Consider the following 22,576-nt stretch of genomic DNA (forward strand, 5'->3'; position numbering starts at 1 on the left):
AACCTGATGTAGGATGGGGTTGACCTCTGCGAGATTCAGTGTCTCCATCTATAAAATGGGCACTTGAATCTTACCTCCTGGGAGAGAGGAGAAGACCAGAAAGGTAGAGTGCATGTGATGTGTTAAGTAGGTGCACAGCATAAAGTTACCCCTCCTTACCGGATGTCGAGGTTGTGCAGATGGGGAAAAAGTGGGGGACACAGGCAAAGATGAGGCAGAATTTATTTTCATTGTGGGCAAGTTAACACTCACGATGGAGAGCACAGGGAGGCAGACCCCAGGGACCCTGGGGGGGCACCTCACAGGGGAAGGCGGGGACACACTTCTGCAAGTGCCAGCCCCACTGTGTCCCCCTGTGAGGATCCAGAGCCCAGGAGCTGGGTGAGAGTGGGGTGAGCATGGGAGGAAGACAGGGTCCTCCCCAGATCGTGTCTTGACCATGTTTCCAACTTCCATAGGAAGGAAGAACAGCTCGACTATATAGTAACATATAGAGGTGTAGAGAGCTGGCCGCGGCACCTGGGCGGGGCTGAGACTCCCCAATTATTGCAGGAGGGGGAGGGGGCTCAGTGCTGGTGTTTCCGCGGAATAGCTGGGGCTAGAGGGAGGGCTGGGCAGGGGGTGGGCCTGGGCCTGCCCCTCCCTTGGGGCCAGCAGGGGGTACCCAGCATCCTACCCGGTGGGGTTTCTTGGGCCCTGCCAGCCTCCCAAGGGATGGAGCTTTCTCACCCTGCGTGCTTTTTATGTGCTTTGAAGACCATTTTTGCATTGTCAGGAGTGAGGAAAAATATTCTGACCTGGTAGAAAACAGATATTTACATACCCTGGTGGGCCGTAAGGGAGGGTTCTGTCTGAGTGGGGGGCTTCCCAATCTCTCTCCTACCCACAGCTGTCTGTGTGAACTGGTGTAGGGAAGAGAGCCCTGGCAGGAGGCTCAGCTCGGAAACTTGGCTGCTTTTGACCTTGGACAAGACACACTCCCTTGGTCTGCCTAGATGGTGCAGGAACAGTGGACTTGGGGCTGAAAAGCTAGGATCTTCCAGCCCCTGGTTCTAGGCATGGGGCCGGGGAGCAGTGAGGTTAGCAGAGGGACTTCCAAGTGAGGATCCCTGGGCTGTAGAGGGGCATCACAGACAAGAGGGAACTTGGTAGCTCCTGGCCTCTGACCAGGCAGCCAAGTCCAGCTGAGGGCATCTCATGTACCCTGTAGTGATGATCATTATACAGAGGTGGCCAGAGGGGCTGGCCGGAAACCCTGTGTTCCTGTTGAAGCAGCGGTGGAAGCCAGGTGGAGGCTGCAGGTGGCCCCCCACCCACTGGAGGGAGGGCTCGGACCTGAGATAGAGCCGGGAGTGGGCTCACCCGGGAGGAGACAAGGGTGGGCCTGCTGCTGGTGCTGTTCAGAAGTGGCCCCTGGCTCCAGCCTCCGGACCTGGGGGAGGTAGGCGCGAGCCTCTCTCCAGTCCCTGTGGGTGCTGGGACCTGGACTCGCATCCAGTGAGCAGAGTCCCACCAAGATCCCTGCTCAGAGGCTTGTGACACTCGTCCATATTCATGACATGCCACCCACAGTCATGTGTACATGTCTTAATGACTTATCAGAGGTCCCCTAACTAGCACATGTCCATGCTGGGACCTGGCGGTGGACACACACACACACACACACACACACACACACGTAGTCCTGTGACCTTATAGGAACACGTCCCATACAGCACAGGAGCACATGTGTGTACACACACACACACACACACACACACTCATACTCATACTCTCACACACACAGAGGCAGGTGATCGACATCTCTGTTGGGCTCAGTGGCATTAAGACCCCAGCGTCCGGGAAAGAGAAGGCCCTCTGTTGTGGGGATCCCTTTCCAGGTGGCCTGACCCCTGGTAACTCCAGGTCCTGTGGTGGAGTCCTCGGCCTCACCGGCACCTGACAGGAAGGCAGCCGAGGAGGAGGGACGGAAGCCTGGGGCAGCCCTGACCGCCAGCCAGACCTGCAAGGCCTCTGACAGCTGGCATGACCTAGGCTGGCGTGGTTTGGTCAGAGGTGCCGGTGGGGCCCCTGGGTGCCAGTCAGCTGGGTCCTCATGGTCTGGATGCTGCCCAGGATCTTCTTCTGGTGGCCCATGAGGGTGATGCCCAAGGCACGCACATCCCTGTGAAGGAAGGGTGGTGCCGGCCAGGTTGGCCTGGGAGGCAGGGAGCCATGGAGACAGGGACATACTCATTCCCTGAAGCTGCCTCTGGCCCCCCACCCTCCCCTTCCACCCCCACCCCCACGGGACCACCACTTACTGGGCGTTCATTCGCAGCACCATGCCCAGAGAGGAGTAACCACCGGCGGCAAAGTGGTCCCGGTAGCGGCCCATGCGGATGGAGTCCAGCCAGTCCCCCACGGTGAGGCCCCCGCTGCCACCCCCTCCCCCGCGGAGGTCAAAGCAGCTCTGGGCAAAGGCAGGGGCCGGACACCTGAGGCACATGAGTCCTTGGTAAGGGCTCTGCCAGGGCCTCTGCCTTCTTCGAGGACCCTGGCGTTAGCTACCCTCAGCCTCCATCCAGGCTCAGCAGTGGGCAAGGGGTTTGAGAGGCCTGACCCAGGGGCTGGAAGGAGAGGGCTGAGGAAGGCCCAGGGTGAGGGCTCAGGCTGGGTCTGGTCCAGGGGGCAGGGCAGGGCAGGGCTGTCCCAGGGCTGGGGCTAAGTCAGGGCAGTGCTGGGAGGGCACCAGGCTGGGGCGGAGTTGGGGTGGGCGCCAGGCACCTGCTGACAGTGGCCGTGGCCCTGAGACTCTCAGGGTTGCGGATCAGCGCATCAAGGATGCTGACAATCTGGGAAAAGCGAGGCCGCTGAGCCCGGTCCTTGTGCCAACAGTCGAGCATGAGCTGGTGCAGGGCCTGGGGGCAGCCCATGGGTGCCGGCAGGCGGTACCCCTCCTCCACAGAGCTGATGACCTGGCAGGGGGAGCACAGTGCTGGGTTCGAGACTGCCCTGCCCTCCAAGGCCCCATACTGCCTCTGCCCGGCCAGGGTCCCACACTCACGTCACGGTTGGTCATGTTCCAGTAGGGCCTCTCCCCATAGGCTAGCACCTCCCACATGACAACACCGAAACTCCACACATCACTAGCCGAGGAGAAGGTCCGGAAGGTGATGGCCTCAGGAGCTGTCCAGCGGATGGGGATCTTCCCTCCCTGCGACGGACACGGGAACGTTGAGGGCTTCTCCTTAGCCTGAGCCAGGGAGCTGAACCCTTGGGGTCCTGTTTCCCAGGCTGAGGTCCTGTTAAGCAGTCCAGTGGGGGAGACATGGCCGGGGGCCTGGGGAGGAGGACTGGTCAGGGAGACGTGCGCACAGAGCTGTTGCGAAGACTGAACGAAAGATTGTGTGAGTGCCTGGCACAGAGTAGGTGCTCAGTAACTATACAGTCAAGGAGCCAATGCCTGAGCAAGGGATGAAGCTCAGAGACCATGGACGAGTTCTCCCTCCTTCTCTTCTTTCCCTCTCTCTCTGTTTGGGGGAGGTTCACAAATCCTCTCTCTATCTAGAACCTTATTTGGAGGCTCAGTGGGCGAGATGCAAAGGGAAGGTTCTGACTGAGGCAGGGATGGGGGCCCGGACCCCTGCCACACAGCCTCCTGTCTTTAAAGCAACCCCTCAGCTACCTCCAGGAAAGCCCAAATCCCCAGGGAAGACATCTGGAAAATGCTCGTATTTAGCCAAAGTTTAGAGACAGATATGAAATGGATGTGTTTCAGAGAGATGTTAACTCTCCCAAAATCCCCCAGCGAGTGACAGTGGGGACCAGCCCTGGGGTCCAGAGCCACCCAGAGATAGAAGAGAGGGAGGCAAGGTGGTTTCCATTTCCCAGAGGGGGAAACTGAGATGCAGAGAAGAGGCCGGGTTTGCTTTAGGTAGAAGGCAACCCAGAAACTGCCCACTTCACTGAACAACAGGTGTGTGTGTGTGAGGGGGTCGCCCTCTGTGCCACCTTGCCCCTCCCTGGGCCTATCAGAAAGGGGAGGGGTCACGCACCGTGGTGGTATAGGCGGCCTCAGGGTCATCTTCCAGTACCCGTGAGAGCCCAAAGTCAGACACCTTGCAGACCAGGTTGCCGTCAACCAGGACGTTGCGCGCGGCCAGGTCACGGTGGATGTAGCCCAGGTCTGAGAGGTAGCGCATGCCGGCGCCCACACCTCTGAGCATGCCCACCAGCTGCGTGATGGTGAACTGCCCGTCGTGAGTCTGCAGAGGACACGGTTTGAGCTGCAGGAAGGCTCTCTGCAGTTTGCAAAGTGCTTCATAGCTTGGAAAGAATGTGATGGTTACAGTTTGTTCCCAAAGTCTCATTCACACTGACGGCAACCCTGAGAGGCCGGTGGGGCAGCGAAGACAGCTTATCCATTTTGCAGAAGAAATGAAGGCCCAGTGAGGCTAAGCCGTGTGCCTAAGAGTATTCAGCACATAAACGGCAAGGAGGGCTGGGAACCTAGGATTTCCACGACACCCAACATGCCTCCTGTCTGGGTGGGTCCCTGGGTGCCCGGGTCACAACCGAGGCACCTTCTTAGCCAATGGCTGGGCAGCAGGACCCCATGCAACCCAGGGACTTTCTAGTGACTGGGCTAATAGGCAGTTTGTCTGAATGTGAAGACCTGGTACCTGGCTCCCTCTTCCCTAGGGCTGTTGGGTCCAAGCTCCCAGGGGTGTTTGGAGGCCCCACATCCTCTCTCAGCACCCAAGCTGCACTTCTCTCTCCCAGCCCACGGACAAGGCGAAGCAGGCACGCACCCTCAGGAAGGCGTCCAGGGAGCCGTTCTCCATGTACTCGGTCACGATCATTGCCAGGCGGCCTGGGGAGGGGGATGGCGAGGCAATGGCTCTTGGTAGGGGAACCTGGGATACTGATCTGAGACCCCAGGACCATGTTCCCCATCAGGAGCGGGGTCAGTACCGAGGGTCCGAGGAGCCTAGGGTTCCCCCTGGGGTCCCAGGCTCTGGGCCCCCTTCCCGACTGAGTCATCCAGGGATGTGAGCCAGGGGTTTGGGCAGGGAAGGGTGGTGTGGGGATGGACCCAGAGCCCTGCAGGTTGAGGCTGCCTTCCCCTGCCACCTACCACGTGTGACGACGCCTTCAAGGCGGATGACGTTGGGGTGGTCAAACTGACCCATGATGGACGCCTCACTGAGAAAGTCTCGCCGCTGTCTCTCTGTGTAGCCGGCTTTGAGGGCCTTGATGGCCACGGGCACGTCTCGTTGTCCCGGCACCCGCAGTCGCCCATAGCAGACTTCCCCCGACTCTCCTGCAGACCCCAAGTGGGGCAGGCAAGGGGGAGGGCAGTGGGACCCCCCTCCCTCAGCCTGCGACACCCGCGTCTCCCCAGCCTCACACACGGCAGGGCCCCTGTGGGCCTGGCCACACCGGGCTCCACAGCTCCTCTCGCCCTCTGCCCTGCTCACCCCTCCATGTAGTCCCCACCCCCAGGAGCCCTGACACTCACCAGAGCCGATGATTTTCTCAATGTGGATCCTGGAGGCCTCAATCTCTCGGGTGAAACTGCGACCCACTCGGCCCGGCTCTTCGTAGGTGTGGGGTTCTGAATAAAACTGGGGCTCTGGAATCTTTCCCGGGGGGTGATGCAAGGGCAGGAAGACTGGTGGAGGTGCTGAGGGGCCAGGGCAGAAGGGCTTTTAGTGGGGTCCAGGAGGACTTTCCTTCCCAGCATCCCATGGGCCTGGGGCACATCTAAGGGTAGGATGAGGTGTGTTTCCGGGAATCTTGGGATGAAGTGGCAAACACTAGGTGCCCAGTAAGTGCTTGCCAAGTGACGATAGGGTCTCTGTGGAGTAGCTCTGGAGTCTCTATGGGACTGTGGGGTCTCCAGTAAATTTGGAGCATGTCTTTCAATTTTGGGGGTCACTTCTAGAGTCCTAAGATCTTTCTAAATTGTTCTGGCATAGGAATGTGGTGAAAACAATTTCATCCCAAGTATTGACTTTGATTGATTGAAAATGGTTTTCTAGAAAACTGTTAAGAAGGACTCTGAGGCTGCACTCAGGCTCAGTGAAAACCAGTTCCATGACTGAGATGAATGCCTACAGGGGCACAGATGTGGGGTTTGGAGGAAGGCATCCCCCTATTTGCCTTGTTTTCTGGGGTCTCCACAGGGTCCTGAAAATACTCTTTAGCAGGGGTTCTTGTCCAGGAATATATGAACCTTCTTGAAACTGTATGCAAAATTGTGAGCCCATGCATTTATGCATTTGTGCATTTCCCTGGGGAGAGGGTCCCTACCCTCCTCAGTGCGGTCTGTGAACCCATGAAAGGTGAATGGCACTACACCTTTTGGGTCTCGGGTCTCTGTGATGACCTGCTGTCTATCTCTGAGGCTCCGGTATTTTCTGTGGGCACCTTTTCCCCTTACCACCCCGCGACCTGCACTGGTTCCCACCGGGACCTTGTGCCCTCAGAGCCCTGGGCCCCGACACTCACCCTGCCCATTCTGATAGTGCATCTTCTCCTCGTCTGAGTCCTGGAAGGCCTTGCTGTAGCCACAGTGCCTGCGGAGGATGGGCACGGCTCTGCTCGGAGCCACAGCTCCCCAGTCCCAGCCCTGCCCCCACTCAGGGGACAGTCCGGACTCATCCCCTCGACTCCCCTGCCCCTTTAGGGGCAGCACCTGACACCCAACCCCAGCCCCAGCCCCTGCCCCTGTTTGGAAGGAGTTCCCACCCTTAGGCTCTCAACTCAGCTGAATTATGATGTCCTTGGTATCGATAACCCTTCATAATTTACAAAGTTGAGTCCACATGGCCCTCCCAGCAAATTCTGTGTGTCATTAGCCCCACTTTACATGGAAATGCCCCTGGTGGAGGGTTGAGCGATGAGGCTCCTGGTGCCTGCTCTGCGGTGTGACCTTGACAAGCCCCTTCCTTTCCCTGGGCCTCAGTCTCTCCCTCTATTGGAGGAGCTCTACGATTATTGCCGCCTGGGATCCTGGGCCCACACGGGCACAGCGTCCCATCCCCACTCCTCTGGAATGGAGGAGGAGGAGATCGGGGAGTGACTAAGAGCCTGGTGTCTCATTGGCTAACAGACCTGGGTTCAAGTCCCAGTTCTGGCATCTGTTGGCAAGTGGCCTAACTGCTCTGATCACCAATTTACTCTCCTCAAAACCAGGTCAGAACTGCTACCTCACTTCAGTATCATTAGGATCAAGTGAGGTGGAGGTGGATGTTGACGGGAGACCCGGCAGGACTGGCTGGTGGATGGATGTGACACAAGAGAAAGTCAAGGATGACAACTTGGGTTGGGGCTTGAGCAACCCCATGAATGGTAGTGTTGTATCCTAAGATGGGGAAGCCTGTGGAAGTGCAGGTCTGGGGGCTGTTTGTCAAAAACTCATCTGAGGGGAGATGAGCGTGAGCAACCTGACCTCAGGGGAGAGGTCTGCGCTGTTGACATAAATTTGTGGATGTTAGCATGAATATGGAATTCAAAGCCATGGGCCCTGATGAGGTCACTCAGAAAAGCTGAACCTGGGTAAACAGAAAAGAAAGAACTCCTTGGGACAAGCCCCGGGTCCCCAGCTTTTGGAAATCGTTTACAGAAGAGGGCCTGGCAGAGATGGAGGACTGGCCAGAGATGTGGACAAAAATGGGAGTGGGTACCAGGGCATGGAAGACAAGAGAAGAGTGTCCCTTCCAAGGAGGCAGAAAGAAGAACAGGGTATCTGTGAGCCCCGCCCCAGGCACGGGCAGGAGACACAGCGTTCCAGGGAGGGGCTGAGGCCTGGGGCCCAGGACCACCCACCTCTTCTTGCAGATGAGCAGGAGCAGAAGCACAACCAGGCCTGTGATGAGTGTCAGGCAGATCCACACGATGGTCTGCGTGTCATAGCGAGGCCCTGCGGGGGACACGGGGGTGGAGGGGCTGCCTCTCAGCCTTGGCCTCAGGCCCAGGGCTCTGGCCGCCCACCCTGGGCCTGCGTGGGGGGCAGCCTCCTCGGCTGTGAATCAGCCTTCACTCAGGCCACAGGCTACCTCCTCCTTTGAACCCACCTCCCCTCTACTAAATTTTCCTTTAAAACCCTGCTGCCGGCCCTGGCCGGTTGGCTCAGCAGTAGAGCGTCGGCCTGGCATGCGGGGGACCCGAGTTCGATTCCCGGCCAGGGCACATAGGAGAAGCGCCCATTTGCTTCTCCACTCCTCCCCCCCCCTCCTTCCTCTCTGTCTCTCTCTTCCCCTCCCGCAGCCAAGGCTCCACTGGAGCAAAGATGGCCCGGGTGCTGGGGATGGCTCCTTGGCCTCTGCCCCAGGCGCTAGAGTGGCTCTGGTCGTGGCAGAGCAACACCCCAGAAGGGCAGAGCATCGCCCCCTGGTGGGCAGAGCGTCACCCCTGGTGGGCGTGCTGGGTGGATCCCGGTCGGGCGCATGCGGGAATCTGACTGTCTCTCCCCGTTTCCAGCTTCAGAAAAGAAGAATAAAAAAATAAAAAAAAAAAAATATATAAATAAATAAATAAAACCCTGCTGCCTCAGGCTTCCTGGCTTCCTGGCCTGGTGCCACCACTTCCTGGGGCTTTGTAACCTGGGGAGACTCACTAGACTTCTCTGAGCCTCAGTTTCCTCACCTGTAATATGAGTAAAAACATATCCATTGAGAGCTGCACGTTCCAGTCTCAATGAACCCTCCCACACCCCTTCCAGGAAGATATTATCTTCCATTTACCGAAGAGAAACCTGAGGTTCCCAACACAAAGCCACGCAACGGGGCGGGGTTCCTCCCTGGACAGTCTCCACGTGCTGTCAGACCCGGGAGCAATGGAGACACATAAGCGCCAAGGGAGTGCCGGTGAGCTGGGGCATTAACAGCCTGGAACCTTCTTTACTGGCACCACCGCGACCAGCCAGAGATGGGGCCAGGGGTGCTCCCGCTTGAGTGTACTCAGCATGACCCTGCAGGTTTGATACAAACCTACATCGATGTGCACCCAGCACCTGGGTTTCTGATTCAGACAATCAGCACTTCCCACAGCTCCCCGGTGCTGTGGATGGCTACACTGCGGGAGCCACCATGCAGGAGGCCGGGGCAGGGTGATACTGGGGAAGGGGCACAGAATTTGACCCCAAACAAAGCAGGTTCAAATCCTGCTTTGCCGGGCAACCTTAGGCAACCTTTCACTTGACTGCTCTGTGAAATGGGGGTGTGGATAATGCCAACCCACTAAAGGGTCTCTGGGGCAATGATAAGGTTATTGCACTAGAAAAGGGCATCATGATGCCTACCAGTCACCTTGCTATTTATTTAGTAAAAGCCAGTGTGTATGGGCTGTGACGAGCTCGGTTGCTTTGGGCAAGCCACTTTCTTTCTCCACGAGCCTTCAAGATCTTGTGGTCACTTATTTTCAGCTGTAAAAATGCCAGCCTCCTCCCCCCCAATGCCAACCCAGCACAGGCAACCAGCTCAGCAAGTTCCCTTCCTCTGACCACAGGGTCTGGCGCCCGGCCTGGCGCCCCTCCCTGACCCTCCCCACTCTGCTCCCCGCACTCACGGGGTTTCCCGGTCTCCACCTCCATGGCCTGGCTGAAGCGGCCGCAGCCCGCCGAGGTGCGGGCTCGGACCTGGAACACGTAGCGGGTGCCCGGCTTGAGGCCCGAGACGGTGGCCCTGGTGGTGACAGCTTTGAGGGTGGAGTAGCTCTGCATCTCCTTGTCCTGTCCACGGGAGGGGCCGTCAGCCAAGGGCACCCCCGCCTGGCTCCCCGCCCCCTTCCTCCCTGCGCAGGCTGGCACCTTCTCGTAGTACTTGATCTCGTACTCCAGGATGATGCCATTGGGCTGTTCTGGCTCCTGCCACAGCAGCGAGACGCTGGTCTGCCCTGCCCACTCCTGGCGGATCACCACCACCTGGGACGGCGCTAGGGAGGGAGGCCGGCCTTGATCAGATGGGTGGATGAGTGATCGTCAGGGCTGGGCTCTGTCCCACCCCTTCCCAGGCCCTACCTGGGCCAGGCTCAACTTGCTGGCTGTCCTGCCTCTGCCCCAGGAGGGCCAGTCCCCTCCAGTCCTCCTGGCAAAGCATAGGCTGCCACCCTGGTTAGTCATCGGGGCTCTGCACAGCCTGTCTCTGGTCTGAGATGCTGGGGGTGCTCGACCCAGACAAGGCCTGGGGGCAGCAGTTTTCACTGCTTCCTCCTCCTCCTCCTCTCTGGCCCGGTACCTCCACTCCACAGGGAGTATAGGGCCCACCGGCCCCAGCAAGTGGCTGCTCTCGTGCACCCTGGGGCCCCATCACCTGGCATCTCTATCTCCATGTCTCTCACCCTCTGTGGGGCAGTTCTCAGGAGTGCTTGAGGAAGGAGGAAGAAAAGAAAGGAGGGAGGGCATGAATGGCAGGAACCTGCACCCTCACTGCTGGGTTTGGAGGTATGACCGGGGCAGCTCAGAATACTGTGGGAAGGGACATGAACTGAGTCCGGTCCATCTGAGCTCAAGTATTCTCGCAGTCACACTAAGACACTCGTTGCCCAGTTCACCCATTCCCTTCCCCACCCACCCCCTCCCTCCCTCCTGTGTCCAGTGCAATTATCCCAGGGCGAGTGGGCTGCAAAGTGTCAGCTAGAGACCTAACCACAGCCAAACAGGGACGCGCCCGCAGGGGTGCGTTCTCCTCCTCCCTGTCCCTCCGGCCGCGGGCCTCCTCTTCCCCTCTGCTCACCCCTGCACCTCCTGTGTTCCCCACCTGCCTCATAGCTGGGCATCTTGTCTCCCGGCTGGCCTGGCAGTCCCCTGAAGGCAGGGACCACACACAGTAGGTCAGGGGCCTAGCGAACACACCTGGCGCCCGGGGGCATGACACTTTATTGGCGCCCCCCTCCCCTTCTACTAGCTTTTCTTGTTTGGCTTGGAGACCATTTGGCGCCTGGGGCATGATAGACCCCCTTGCTCTCCCCCCCACTACGCTACTGCAGTAGGTGCCCAGTAAATGGTGTTGATGACTTTGACATGAAAAATTAAGAAGCAACTCCAGAGTTAATTTGGAGGGTGTGGGACATAGGTGACCCCATAGCCTGGGCCCCCTTCTTGCTGGCTGGGGCCATTACTGTCTCATGGCAGCAGCTTCCCCATCCAGGGGGCAAGTAAGCTTAAGCTAGAGGGCACCTTCTGCCAGGAGGAGGTGAGGGTCAGATGAGACTATTGTATGCAATGGACACACACAGAGGCAGGAATACTAATGCCTCTTAAAGGGGAAGAAGTTTCTAAGGCAAGAGGTGTGAGCGGGGCAGACAGAGGCGGATCAGGGCTCCAAGGTGGGGAGGGAATGGGGGGCTCTAGAGGGGGCTGAGGAAAAGGGAGCTGTGGAGAAGAGATGAGGGCAGTGGGAGGAGCAGGTGGTCCTGGAGGACAAACCTGGCCATTTGCTCAGGGCTGCTGCCTGCCCTAGGCCCTCACCCCAGGGCTGTGGGTGCCCCCTCTATCATGCTCCGAGGATTTCCTGAATGCCTACCATAGGCCAGGCACTGGGCTAGGACCTGGGGAACTGCAATGACCAGGACAGCCTTCAAGAGCTTGTGGTCTACGAGGGAGACCGTGAACGAGGAAGCAAATGGATGCATGCTTACAAGCTGGTGGGTGGAGTGCCATGAAAGGCATGAAAGGGAGTGGTGATGGGAGGCCCGCCCACAGGGCCAAGGAGGTTGGACGGGATGACCAGGGCAGGGGTGGGGAGGCCGGTTGCATTGAGGGCGGAAGGAGCCGGCCATGGGGCCCTTACAGGGAGGAGCATGTCACTGTGATGGAGAAGCAAGGTCAAGGCCCTGGGTGGGGAAGGACTTGGTGTGCTCAGGGATGGGAACCAGAGGCCAGTGTGGCTGAAAGGGAGCGAGCAGGGAAGAGCGGATGGGGTGAGATGAGACAGGCAGGCAGGCAGTTGTGTGAGTCCCCATGGGTCCTGGGAGGGTCCACTATATGCGAGCTCAGGCTGAAATTGTTAAAGGGCTCACATATGACCTGAGCTCACATTTTTTTTCTTTTTTAAACTAAATTTATTGGGGTCACGTCAGTTAATATCATTAAATAAATTTAGATGACCAGCCAAATGGGAGAGGATATTTGCAAATGATACCTCTAATGAGGGGCTAATATCCAAATATCCAAAATAAAGAATACCTCAACAGCAAAACACAGTCTGATTTAAAAATGGGCAGAGGACCTGAATAGACAAATCTCCAAGGAAGACATAAGATGGATGGCCAGCAGATATATGAAGATGCTCAACATCATTAGTTATAAGGAAAATAAATCCCACAATGAGACCACCTCACAGCTGTTAGAATGACTGTTACCGATAAGAGAAGAAATAACAAGTGTTGGAGAGGATGTGGAGAAAGGGAAACTTGTATTTTTAAAGCTCATTCAGCATGTGGAGTGAGAACCAATTACCGGCAAGGCGGGAGGGGGGTTTCTGTGGTTGTCCAGGCGACACATGATGGAAGATGGACGTAATTGTGCCCCACCCCCCAATTAGCATATTGAAGCCCTAACCCCCAATGTGAAGATTGGAGCTGGGATCTTAGGGAGGTAATTAGGTTTAGATGAGGTCATAAGGGAGGGCCCTCATGTTGGGATTAGTGCCTTTATAAGAAAAGATACCACAGAGTTTGTTCTCTCCCTCCTTCTCTTCTTCCCTCCCTTCCTCTCTCTCTTTCTCTCTCTCTCTACCATGTAAGAACACAGCAAGAAGGCAGCTATCTACAACCAGGAAGAGGGTCTCACCAGGAACCAGATCAGCCAGCACCTTGATCTTAGACTTCTGGTCTCTAGAACCGTGAGCAATAACTTCCTGTGGCTTAATCCACCAGTCCGTGGTGTTCTGTCATGGCAGCCCGAGCAGACTAAGATAGCAGACTAAAGAGACTGAGTGTGGAAATGGTCGTATTGAAGGGAGACCAGTGGGACTGGCCGGTGGACGAATGTGGCATGAGACAGTCAAGGGTTTGGGGCTTGAGCAACCCCATGAATGGGGTGCCATTTCCTAAGATGGGGGCCTGTACGAGGTATAGTTTTGGGGGGTTACTTGTATAAAACACATCTGAGTAGAGATGGGAGTGGGCAGCTGGACCCTAGGAGAGAGGTCTGTGCCAGTGACATAAATTTGAGGATAAAAGTGGATTCAAAGCCAGAGGCCCCGACAAGGTCATTCGGAAAAGATAGACGTGGGTGAACGGGAAAGGGAAGAGGGTCTGGGAAGAGCCCGGGGTCCTCAGCCTTTAGAGGAGGGGGTGGGACATGGAAGGCAAGAGAAAAGTGTCCCTTCCAAGAAAGAGGAAAGAGCAGGGAGGCAAATACCCATACTGCCTGCGGGTGTTGAGCTTCTGTGGACAGGCGGGAAAAGCCCCTGACCGGCGTTGCTCAAGGACGCCCAGAGAGGGGAGAGGGCACAGATATGGCCGCACAAATGCTCTCTCAGGAAGCTTTCACGTGTAGAGAAATGGTCTGGGGGCTGGAAGGGAGACCGGGTTCAGGGGAGCTTTTTCTTTTTCATGTTGGAGTGTGCTGATTGGTGTCTGAGCGCTGCTGGGTTCTCTGCTGCATCCTCCACACCCAAATAGCCAGCCACAGTGTCAGCCGCTCGCCACAGGTGGTGAAGTCAGGGCTCCGAGCATCAGGCACGGGTCTGTTCCTTACTGTTTCACCAGCACAGAGCTCGGCATGTAATGGATGCCCCACAAACACTGGTGGAATGAGAGTCTCTTGAATGGATGAAGCTCTGGAGGGAGAGGTGGCCCTGGGCCCAGAGAAGGGAGCAGTTGGCTCAGTGGTAGAGCATCGGCCCGGTGGGTAGAAGTCCTGGGTTCGATTCCTGGCCAGGGCACACAGGAGAAGTGCCCATCTGCTTCTCCACCCCTCCCCCCCTCCTTCCTCTCTGTCTCTCTCTTCCCCTCCCGCAGCCAAGGCTCCATTGGAGCAGAGTTGGCCCAGGTGCTGAGGATGGCTCTGTGGCCTCCACCTCGGGCACTAGAATGACTCTGGTTGCAATGAAGCAACAGCTCAGATGGGCAGAGCATCACCCCCTGGTGGGCATGCTGGGTGGATCCCGGTCAGGTGCATGTGGGAGTCTGTCTGACTGCCTCCCTGCTTCTAACTTCAGGAAAAACAACAACAACAACAAAAAAAACCCAAAATAACAAGAGTGAGACAGATGTGGGTTCAAATCCTGGCTCTGCCACTTCCTATAAGGTGACACTGGGTGGCACCCTGTGCCTCAGTTTCCTCCGCTGTGACATGGTGGGAATAGTGCCGGCTGGACCTGCATGGCGCAGGGAGGAGACAGGATGAGCTGTGGGGAGGGGTCCAGGGCGTGTGTGGGGGTGGCTGTGAACAGGGAAGCTGTGCGGTGGACTCTTAGGTCGCGCTGTCACTCAACAGGCGGGACACACCAGAATTTGGAAAGAGATTCCAGGAGCTAAATTCAGCCCAAAAACAAGCTAGAAAGAGAGACATAAATGGCTGGCTGTTGTCCAAACCAGTGAGACCAAATCCACCCAGGCACCAGGGGCAGCTGTTCTGGCAAAAGATCATCAGAGTGATTTCATTTGTTTCATGACATTTATTGAGCACGTACATGGGCCTGGTGTTAGGCTAAGCACTTTCGTTTTCTTCATTTAAGCCTCGTGAGCGTACCTGAGGCAGATGCTATGCATCCCAGGGCACCAGGGAGGAAACAGAGGCAGAGAGGCAGAGTTCGGAACCAGGCCTACGGTGGCCACGATCACCTGTCTCTGTGCTTTCTGGATCAATGGCCAGGTTCTAGTTTCCTAAGGGAGCCTGTGGCCCCAGGTCCAGGTGAGGAGGGCAGGACCAGAGGAGGGAGGCCCTAGCTCAAGGCCACAGCGAGCCCACGGCGGCGCGCTGGTCACCCGGGAGGGCGAGGGCCCGGAGCGGCCGGGGGACGGAGCGTCTCCGCCTACCTGCCTGGTTCGTGGTGATGTTGACGACTGCAGCCTGGCGGGGCTCGGGGCTCAGGTCGGACACCCCGTTGACAGCCTCGATCCAGAAGGAGTAGTTCATGTGGGCCAGCAGGTTGGCCACCAGCAGGCTGGGCTGCACCAGGCTGGTCTGCTGGGGCACAAAGCGGGTGCCGCCGCCACACTTCTCACAGCGGCCCAGCGCCCAGGGGCAGCGGCGGCACACGGCGTTATAGGTGATGTCGCTGCGGCCACCCGGGTCCAGCGGGGGGGCCCACTCCAGGGTCACAGATGTCCCATTCACACTGGAGATCAGATTGACTGGTGCTGAGGGTGGCCCTGGGGAGCAGAGAGTGACAGGTGGGGTAAAGGGGATTTATTTGGGGTGGTCCAGCATCCTCCCATCAGACCAGAGAAGGGGCTCCCCCATAATATCTGCGGGTCGCTAAGGATAAGGTCACATGTACTCTATCCTCTGGAAGCTCTCCAATGGCACAGACAGTGTCTCTGTCATTGGCCTGGGACCAGTGTCAGAGTCTGGGCACAGAAATCTAAGGCCCCCATTCCCCTGCTGGACCACAGGGATCCTGGGGTTTGTGCTTCCCGAAGTTTTCATCCGAGTCTGAGAAAGACTGCACTGCCCGGGGAGGGGTTGTCCACAGCAGCCTCCTGGGGGTAAAATGCCCGTCATCTGTGTCCCACACTCTATTTCTTACACCCTCCACCCCGTGCTGAATTTAATGTAAATGCCACTGTGTTCTAGGCTAGAGTGCGTGGAGGCCCCAGGAAGCCCAGCGAGTGTCCCCCACCCTCCCCTCCCCCAAGATGAGAGCCCCAGTCTGGGCAGCACAAGGACCTTGGACAGATGGGTGGGGCTGGGGTGGGCTCCTGGGGTGGGATGTGAGCCAGGAAGGCCTGGAGGGGGGCTGTGGAGACCCCTGGGCCACAGAATTCCAACTCTCAGAATCCCAGGAAGGCAACCTTGGATCTTAAGTAGACAGAATTCTGGAATGTCAGAATCACAGAGAAGCTCAGCACCTGAAGGGTATGGAATACTACTAAAAGCTCAGTCTCAAGATTTCTGGCACCGGAACTGTGGATTTGGAGAGAAACCAAAGCCAGAGGCGGATTTAACGGCGGGCGCACCAGGCGCGCCCTGGGCCCCGACTTCTGAAGGGCCCCACAAAACCCCAACTTTCCACTTTTTTCTAATGACATCAAGTTTGGTTTCCTATGTGCAATTTTAACATTAGTAGTACATAATATTTTTTATTTATTTAAAAATATGGTTAACATGTAGTTTTATTTTCCCTCTCTCTCTTTTTTTAAAGGGCCCAATATTTTCTTCTGTGCCTGGGGCCTCAACCGACCTTAATCCACCTCTGACCACAGTCCAACCAGCTGAGTGCGAACGTCCAGGACCCACGCAGAGCTGTGCTCACCTGGTCTGGGAGCCGAGAGTGGTCCCCACGTCACTCAGCCATCCTTTCTGCCCTGGCAGGTCCCACAAGGGTAAGTGCACAGTTCTGGGCAGAATGGTGGAGGGACGGAGGGAGGGAGGGTGTGTGTGTGTGTGTGTGTGTGAGTGTGTGTGTGTGTGTGCGCGCGTGCACGTGTGCACACGTGTGAGTGACATGAATACACTCAGGCCCTCACTTGCCATGTGCAGGAAGCCTGGGGCTGGGTGGTGATGAAGGTGGGGGGAGAGAATGACGAGAATCAGGTTGGGGTAAATTCTGGGGCAAAATCAGTCAGAACTGTATGAAGTACCCCTCCCCCCACCACTAGAGTCCAGGGCTGGCAAATGGGGTGGGCTGAGCTGACTGCAGCCCTCCACTCCAGGTGGGACAGAAGGGTGAGAGGTCCCTTCAGTTTAGGGGGCAGGAGGCAATGGAGGAGCCCTGTCAGCTGAAAATGAAGACAGCCACGCAGTCCTGGAGGTGCGACGCCAGACTCCTTCAGAGTCCCCTCGGACACCCAGGGCACCTGCACAAAACCACACCTGCTCCAGGCACGGCACACATTTCCCTGCAGGGCCAGGTGTGCACATGCTGGCTCACAAGGTGTGTTCATTCAAGCTTACCGGGACTTAGGAGTCCCCTACAGGTACCCAGATGTGCACATACGCCTGCACATGCCCCCTAAGAATCCCTTATTTATGTATGTTCTGGGGTACAGGGATGGTACTCACGGGTGCAGGCTGCAGACGGAGGGTCCAGGGCTGAGCGGTAGTAGCTGAGGTCACAGCGACAGGCCTGGGTGGCCGGGGCTGCGGAGTGGCTGTGGGAGGGGCAGCGGGCACAGAGCTGGTCCCCGGGGGCAGACTTGTAGAAGCCCAGCTCACAGGCTGTGGAAAAGGAGGTGGCTGTAGGTAAGCCAGCTGGTCTTGGGGACAATTCTCACTCGGACCCAGGGCTTCCTGAGTGGGGGGGGGGGAGGGTCCCCAAGGGACAGAGGTACAGATCATTAGCATCACCCGGTCCTACCCTCCTTTGTAAGGAAGAGGCTGAAGCAGAGAGAGGACCTCTGACTTACATAGGGTTGCACAGCAAGTCTAAGGCAGAGCCGAGGCTGGGACCCTGGAGCCTGAGTCCCAGCCCCAGAGTCGGTGCAGGGAACAGCCTCCTCCAACAGCCCCTCCCACCAAGGCCTGTCTCCAGCCTGATTCTGTCCTTCACAGGACACTGGTCTTTATTGAGATACCACCCACCGCAGCAGGTAAAGGACTGGTCATTCTTCCTACCCAGCAGATTGTTTCCTTCCTCAGGGCCTTTGCACATGCTGTGCCTTTTTCCTTTGTCAACCTGTCAAACTCTTTCAACCATCTCTTCAATGAAGCCTTTCTGGACTTGTTCACACCTCCATATGCACATGTGCACGCACACACACACAAAGTGACCACTCCCCTTCCCACTTCCACAGTCCCTACTTTGTTTCACTAACTGTAATACCACGGCTGTCCTTATTTATCTGTGTCTGATTCTCCTCCTAGACCAGAAGGTCCTCTTGGACAGATCCTTGTGAATAAGACCCTAGGACTGCTATATGCCATCTCAAAGTTCCTACCTAGCACCTGGTCCAGAAGTTGCCAATGCCAGAAGGAGTTTTCAAAATGAGCTAATCCCACCGTTATCTGCTCTGGGCAGAGAGAGACCCCAGGGTTCAGGGGAACCAAATACCTCCAGCCAGGCAGCTCCCAGCTCCACCCACGGAACTGAACTCCTCAGCAACAGGGACCACCAGGAAGCTCACGGGGCTGTCTTCCCCTAAAGTCTAGTTCTGGAAAACTCAGGGCTTGAGAGGAGCTCCCTTTGTAAATATATCATGTCATTTAAAAAAAAATCATATCTCTTTATTGGAATAGCTAAAATTAGGTTAATTTGTAAAATTCTACTAACCTGAAAGAAAATCTGAAATCGGGAGAGATGATAATGTCCCCAAATTGCTTCAGAGACTCAGAGGCCATGGGGCCAGAGGGGCTTCTAGAATGGGGAGTTGAGGAAATGTGCCTCAACTTTGAGACATTGTCCCTACCCCATCTGGGAAGGCCCCTTAGAGGGCTCGTGCCTGACTGGGGCTGGGAGCCTGGAATTGTGGGGCATCCTGATACACTGTGAACTCACCTCCTCTTCCCAGAAGCCCCAGCCCCGCCCGAGGCCCAATCCTGGGTACAGCCTAAGAGCTTCCTTCTGAGCCCAGGAAGCGGGCTTTGCACTTGGTCAGCAAATATTTGTTGAATCTGTTGTTGAACTGAATGACAGTAATCCTCACTGTAATTATCGGATCCACGTTGATCGGCACCTCAGGGACTGTTTGCTTATTCTGTCCCTCAATTATTCCTTCACCCAAATTTACTGAGCTTCTACGGACCCGCGCTCAGTAAGAGCTGGTCCCGCTCTCAAGGGGCTTTCCGAGCAGTGAGGGGCAGTCAAGGACGCAAGCCGCGACCTCGTGGTGTGATGGATGGCACGAAGGAAGCACATCACGATGGCCTTCATTCACCAAGTCCCGGACCCTTAGTGCTGTCAGTGAAGACGAGAACTGCAGGTGCCGGGGTTCCTTTCCTTGTCTAAACTCTTCACTTAGGCTAAGTGACATTGGGCATGTTGCGGGGCCTCAGTTTCCTCATGTAAAACGGGGCTCCTAGGGCTGTTGGAAGTGTGATGTGGAGGCATACACGTGAATTCATGCCAGGACGGTGTTTGGCACTTACTATTACAATTCTATGTAGTTGGCATTAATACATCTCTTTGGCACAGAGGAAAGAGAGGCTCAGGGAGCTTCAGTGCCTTGCCCTAGGTACCCCCCCCACCCCCAGCTAGAACGCAAACCCAGGTCGGGGAGCAGTCCAGGCCTTGGAGAGGGCCCTGCTCTTCTGCTGCTTGGCAGTGGGCGGTTCTCACACACTCCGCTAATACCCATATGGCTCAAACGTGTCATGGCCAGATTAATCCGTGCGATGAAATAAAATAATCTTTAATAAGAATACTAATCACCAGGCCTCAGGGAGCCCAAAGACCTGGAGGCAGAGCCGGGAATTAATGGCCGAGACAGATGGAGCAGCTCTGGGCTGGGGGCCCTGCCCGGTCCGGCGACCCAGGGCGCTTCCGGAGTCCGCGTGCGCCCGCGTGGGCTGTGGGCCAGGAGGGGCTCCTGCCCCTGCCGAGGGCACCTTGCCCAGGCCGCCTGTCAGGCCGGCAGCTGCCGGAGGCCCGGGCCACTTCTCTCTTCTCCCCTGTGAGCGAGGAGCTCGAGATTTGACAAATAAGGTGTCCACCAGTGGACGACCAAAGGAAATTAATTCTAAATCAGATTTTAAACACAGTCAGGAGGCAAAAGAGCTCCACGTTCATGCTCCACTCTCTGAAATGAGACTCTGATATTTATAGAAAGATGATTAGGGCCGCGGAGGGTGATTTATATTCTGTGTCCAGGTGACAGGAAGGACGGCAGCTGGGACTTCAGACTCTGGGCTGCTGCTCTATCGAGAGGTCCTTCCTCTCCCTGGAGGGGGCGGGGGAGTGCAGCCAGCTCTGGGGGAGGTCATTGGGTCAGAACCGTGAGGCCTGGGGGCTTCCTGGTAGGGAAGCTGACTCAATCAACCACTCCTAGTTGTGTGCCCTTGGACCAGTCACTTTACCTCTCTGGGGCTCCATTTCCTCACTAGTCCACTGGGCCAGCTGCACATGGCTCTGACATCCTTCTGTGGGTCTCCGAGGTCTGAGGGCAGTCTCAGTGAGGCCTCTAAAGAGCACAGTGACCAGGTATGTCCCTTCTCCTGGCCTCTACGGTTTTCTCTGCGAAAACCCAGCACTGCCCAGCCACTTCTGAAGGGCGCCATGAGGGTCAAACTTGCAAAATGAGAATCCGGGGGCTGGGAGGGTGGCTATCACTGTGGGCTTCGCTCTTTCTGCAGGCCTGGGGGTGGGGGGGCTCGTTGCTGAGCAAGTGAGGACCCCCTTCCTAGAAAGTCCTAGCCCCTCCTCTCTGTTGGCTCAGAGAGCCGCCCAATGGAGAAGGTCAGGGGCCACACGACCTCAGGAGGTCCCACTCAGGTCGGGCAGGGGGAACAGAGCTCTGAGAAGAACCCCCTCAGGCAGCCCAGGAAATGCACCCCCATCTGTTCCCAGATCCAAGAAGGTCACCCTCTCCCCACTCTCAGGCTGCCCACGAAGGAGGGGGTGGAGGCTGGGGATACGGGCCTGCGCCCCCGTCTGTGTATCTCAGTGTTGAGCCCGTGCTGCTGCTTTAAAGGAGGTCACTCAGACCGTCACAGAAGCCCGCTGACAGGGAGGGGCAGTCTCTCCTCCTGCGACTCAGAACTGGCCTTCCGTCCTTAAACCTCACTGCCTGCAGTGCACTATGAATTAATATATTTTATAAAACCTGTAATTATCTTGCAACTGGCGTAATTATGTTGTATTGTGATTCTAATGTAAAATTCAAAATATGCTATAATGCCCTAACCCTGCTTTGCCACCTCTTTCTTATTTTTTATTAATGTGCCAACGGCACTAGGAAATGGGCATGGCCTTGGCCTTTCCTGGCCCTGGGAGATTCCACTGCTCAGGCTTTGGGGTTTCCACCAAGAGCTCTGCCCCTGACACACTGAGCGACTTTGGGCAAGATGCATTCCCTCTCTGGGCTCCACTTCCTGCTTCTGTCCAATAAGGAGGCTGGAACAGTGCCTGAGACCTCTGAACAAGGCCCTAACCCCAAAGGCAGGGGGGCCAGGCTCCCTCCTGTGGGCAGCTGCACCTCTGTGCACACAGGACAAGCCACTGACTTGCTGGGGATCGCTCGCTAAATCCAGAGTTGGGGGTAGCGGCTGACCTTGAGCAGATACCCACCGGCGGGGGAACCAGTTACCATCTGAGTCTGAGTGTTACCCAGGGAGGAGGGAAGTGGGGCTCCGTGGACAGAGGCAGCTCAGGGCTCTGGAGTGAGATGACCTGAGATGAGACCGCCCTCCATGACTGAAGCGGAGGGGGCTCGATGTCTCACATGTGTACGATGGGGACATAATACTTAGCCTAGAGAAATAGTGTAAGGATGAGAAACTACATCAACTTCCCGAAGGCAGAGGCTCCCTGTGCCTGGATCCCTGGCACCTGGGACGTGGTAGATGCTGCTCAGAGCAAGTAACTGACATGATGTGTTAGAACCACTTATTCAAGTGCCTGGCACATGGCAAATACTAAAAAAAAGAAAAAGAAAAAAAGAGGGGGGTCATTAAAGGACTTTATGATCCCCTCAGAATGAGGGGGCATTGGAAGCCAGCTCTGGCAAGAAAAGCAGTTGGAGTGAACTAGGGACAGGTTCAAAGCCTGCCCTTGGCTCAGAGCAAGACAGACCGAGGTCCCAGCTTGACCTTCCACCAGCTGTGAGCCTCAGTAGGTGACACTACTACTTCAGTTTTCCCATCTATAAAATGGAATTATAATATCTGCCTTGCTACAACGAGCAAATGAATTGATGTGTGAGGAATCCCTCTGCAAGCTGTCATGGCAAGAGCAGTGTCTGTTATTATGCTTACCCAGTGGGCAGTTGAGAAAAACAGGGATGCTGTGACAGGAACCAGGAGAGGCCGGAGACCTGGGGGGCCTGGCACACTACGCCACAGGGGGTAGAACAAACCCAGAAACCGGTAAGTGTCCCAGAAGGTATTGAGGTTTAGGGTCCCGGACTGGTGAAGACTCATAGCAGTTGGGAGTATGAAAAAAGACTTCCTAATGGAATCAGAGAGCTGCAGAGAGGAGCCGGAAAGGGCCCGGGAGCTGGATGGAGATCCTGGTCCCAGAGAATGACGTTGTGCATCACCTGAACTTGTTAGCCTGCTGCCTGCTCAGGCCTCAAACCTCAAGGGGCCTTTCCTGCTGGCTACAGGCGGAGGGCTGGTGCTGAGGGGGCCTGAAGTTCCCACTACGGTGGCCTTGGGGCCTGTACGGTAGCAGCAGAGTATGTTCCAAGTGGCGGACAGGGCCCTGTCCCAGTTTTCACTGAGGCTGTCTGGGGACAGGCCCTCGTCTCTCTGATCCCTTCACGGACACCTTCTCCCCCACCCAGGAGAACCGATGGTCCCCATAGCAGGCTTCACTGTGCTCCG

At 56.6% G+C, this 22,576-nt stretch overlaps 1 protein-coding gene across 2 annotated transcripts in view; it reads right to left on the minus strand.

Annotated features, from left to right (window-relative positions):
• Positions 1-205: 205 nt before the first annotated feature.
• The window catches only part of EPHA8 (EPH receptor A8), a 36,604-nt gene continuing 14,233 nt past the window's right edge, over positions 206-22,576 (minus strand). The window contains exons 4-17 of one of the 2 annotated variants that reach the window (XM_066270151.1): positions 17,162-17,317; positions 14,974-15,309; positions 9,797-9,921; positions 9,556-9,718; positions 7,816-7,909; positions 6,496-6,563; positions 5,504-5,668; positions 5,120-5,305; positions 4,794-4,855; positions 4,038-4,247; positions 3,047-3,196; positions 2,767-2,957; positions 2,304-2,477; positions 206-2,164 (exon numbers count right to left, since the gene is read on the minus strand). In XM_066270151.1, coding sequence (XP_066126248.1) covers positions 2,050-2,164; positions 2,304-2,477; positions 2,767-2,957; positions 3,047-3,196; positions 4,038-4,247; positions 4,794-4,855; positions 5,120-5,305; positions 5,504-5,668; positions 6,496-6,563; positions 7,816-7,909; positions 9,556-9,718; positions 9,797-9,921; positions 14,974-15,309; positions 17,162-17,317 — 2,195 coding nt within the window. In that variant the 3' untranslated portion in view covers positions 206-2,049. The remainder of the gene's footprint in view (positions 2,165-2,303; positions 2,478-2,766; positions 2,958-3,046; positions 3,197-4,037; positions 4,248-4,793; positions 4,856-5,119; positions 5,306-5,503; positions 5,669-6,495; positions 6,564-7,815; positions 7,910-9,555; positions 9,719-9,796; positions 9,922-14,973; positions 15,310-17,161; positions 17,318-22,576) is intronic. The other variant, XM_066270153.1, reaches the window with a different exon arrangement.

The sequence above is a fragment of the Saccopteryx bilineata genome, chromosome 3 (assembly GCF_036850765.1).
Source record: "Saccopteryx bilineata isolate mSacBil1 chromosome 3, mSacBil1_pri_phased_curated, whole genome shotgun sequence".
Taxonomy (NCBI): domain Eukaryota; kingdom Metazoa; phylum Chordata; class Mammalia; order Chiroptera; family Emballonuridae; genus Saccopteryx; species Saccopteryx bilineata.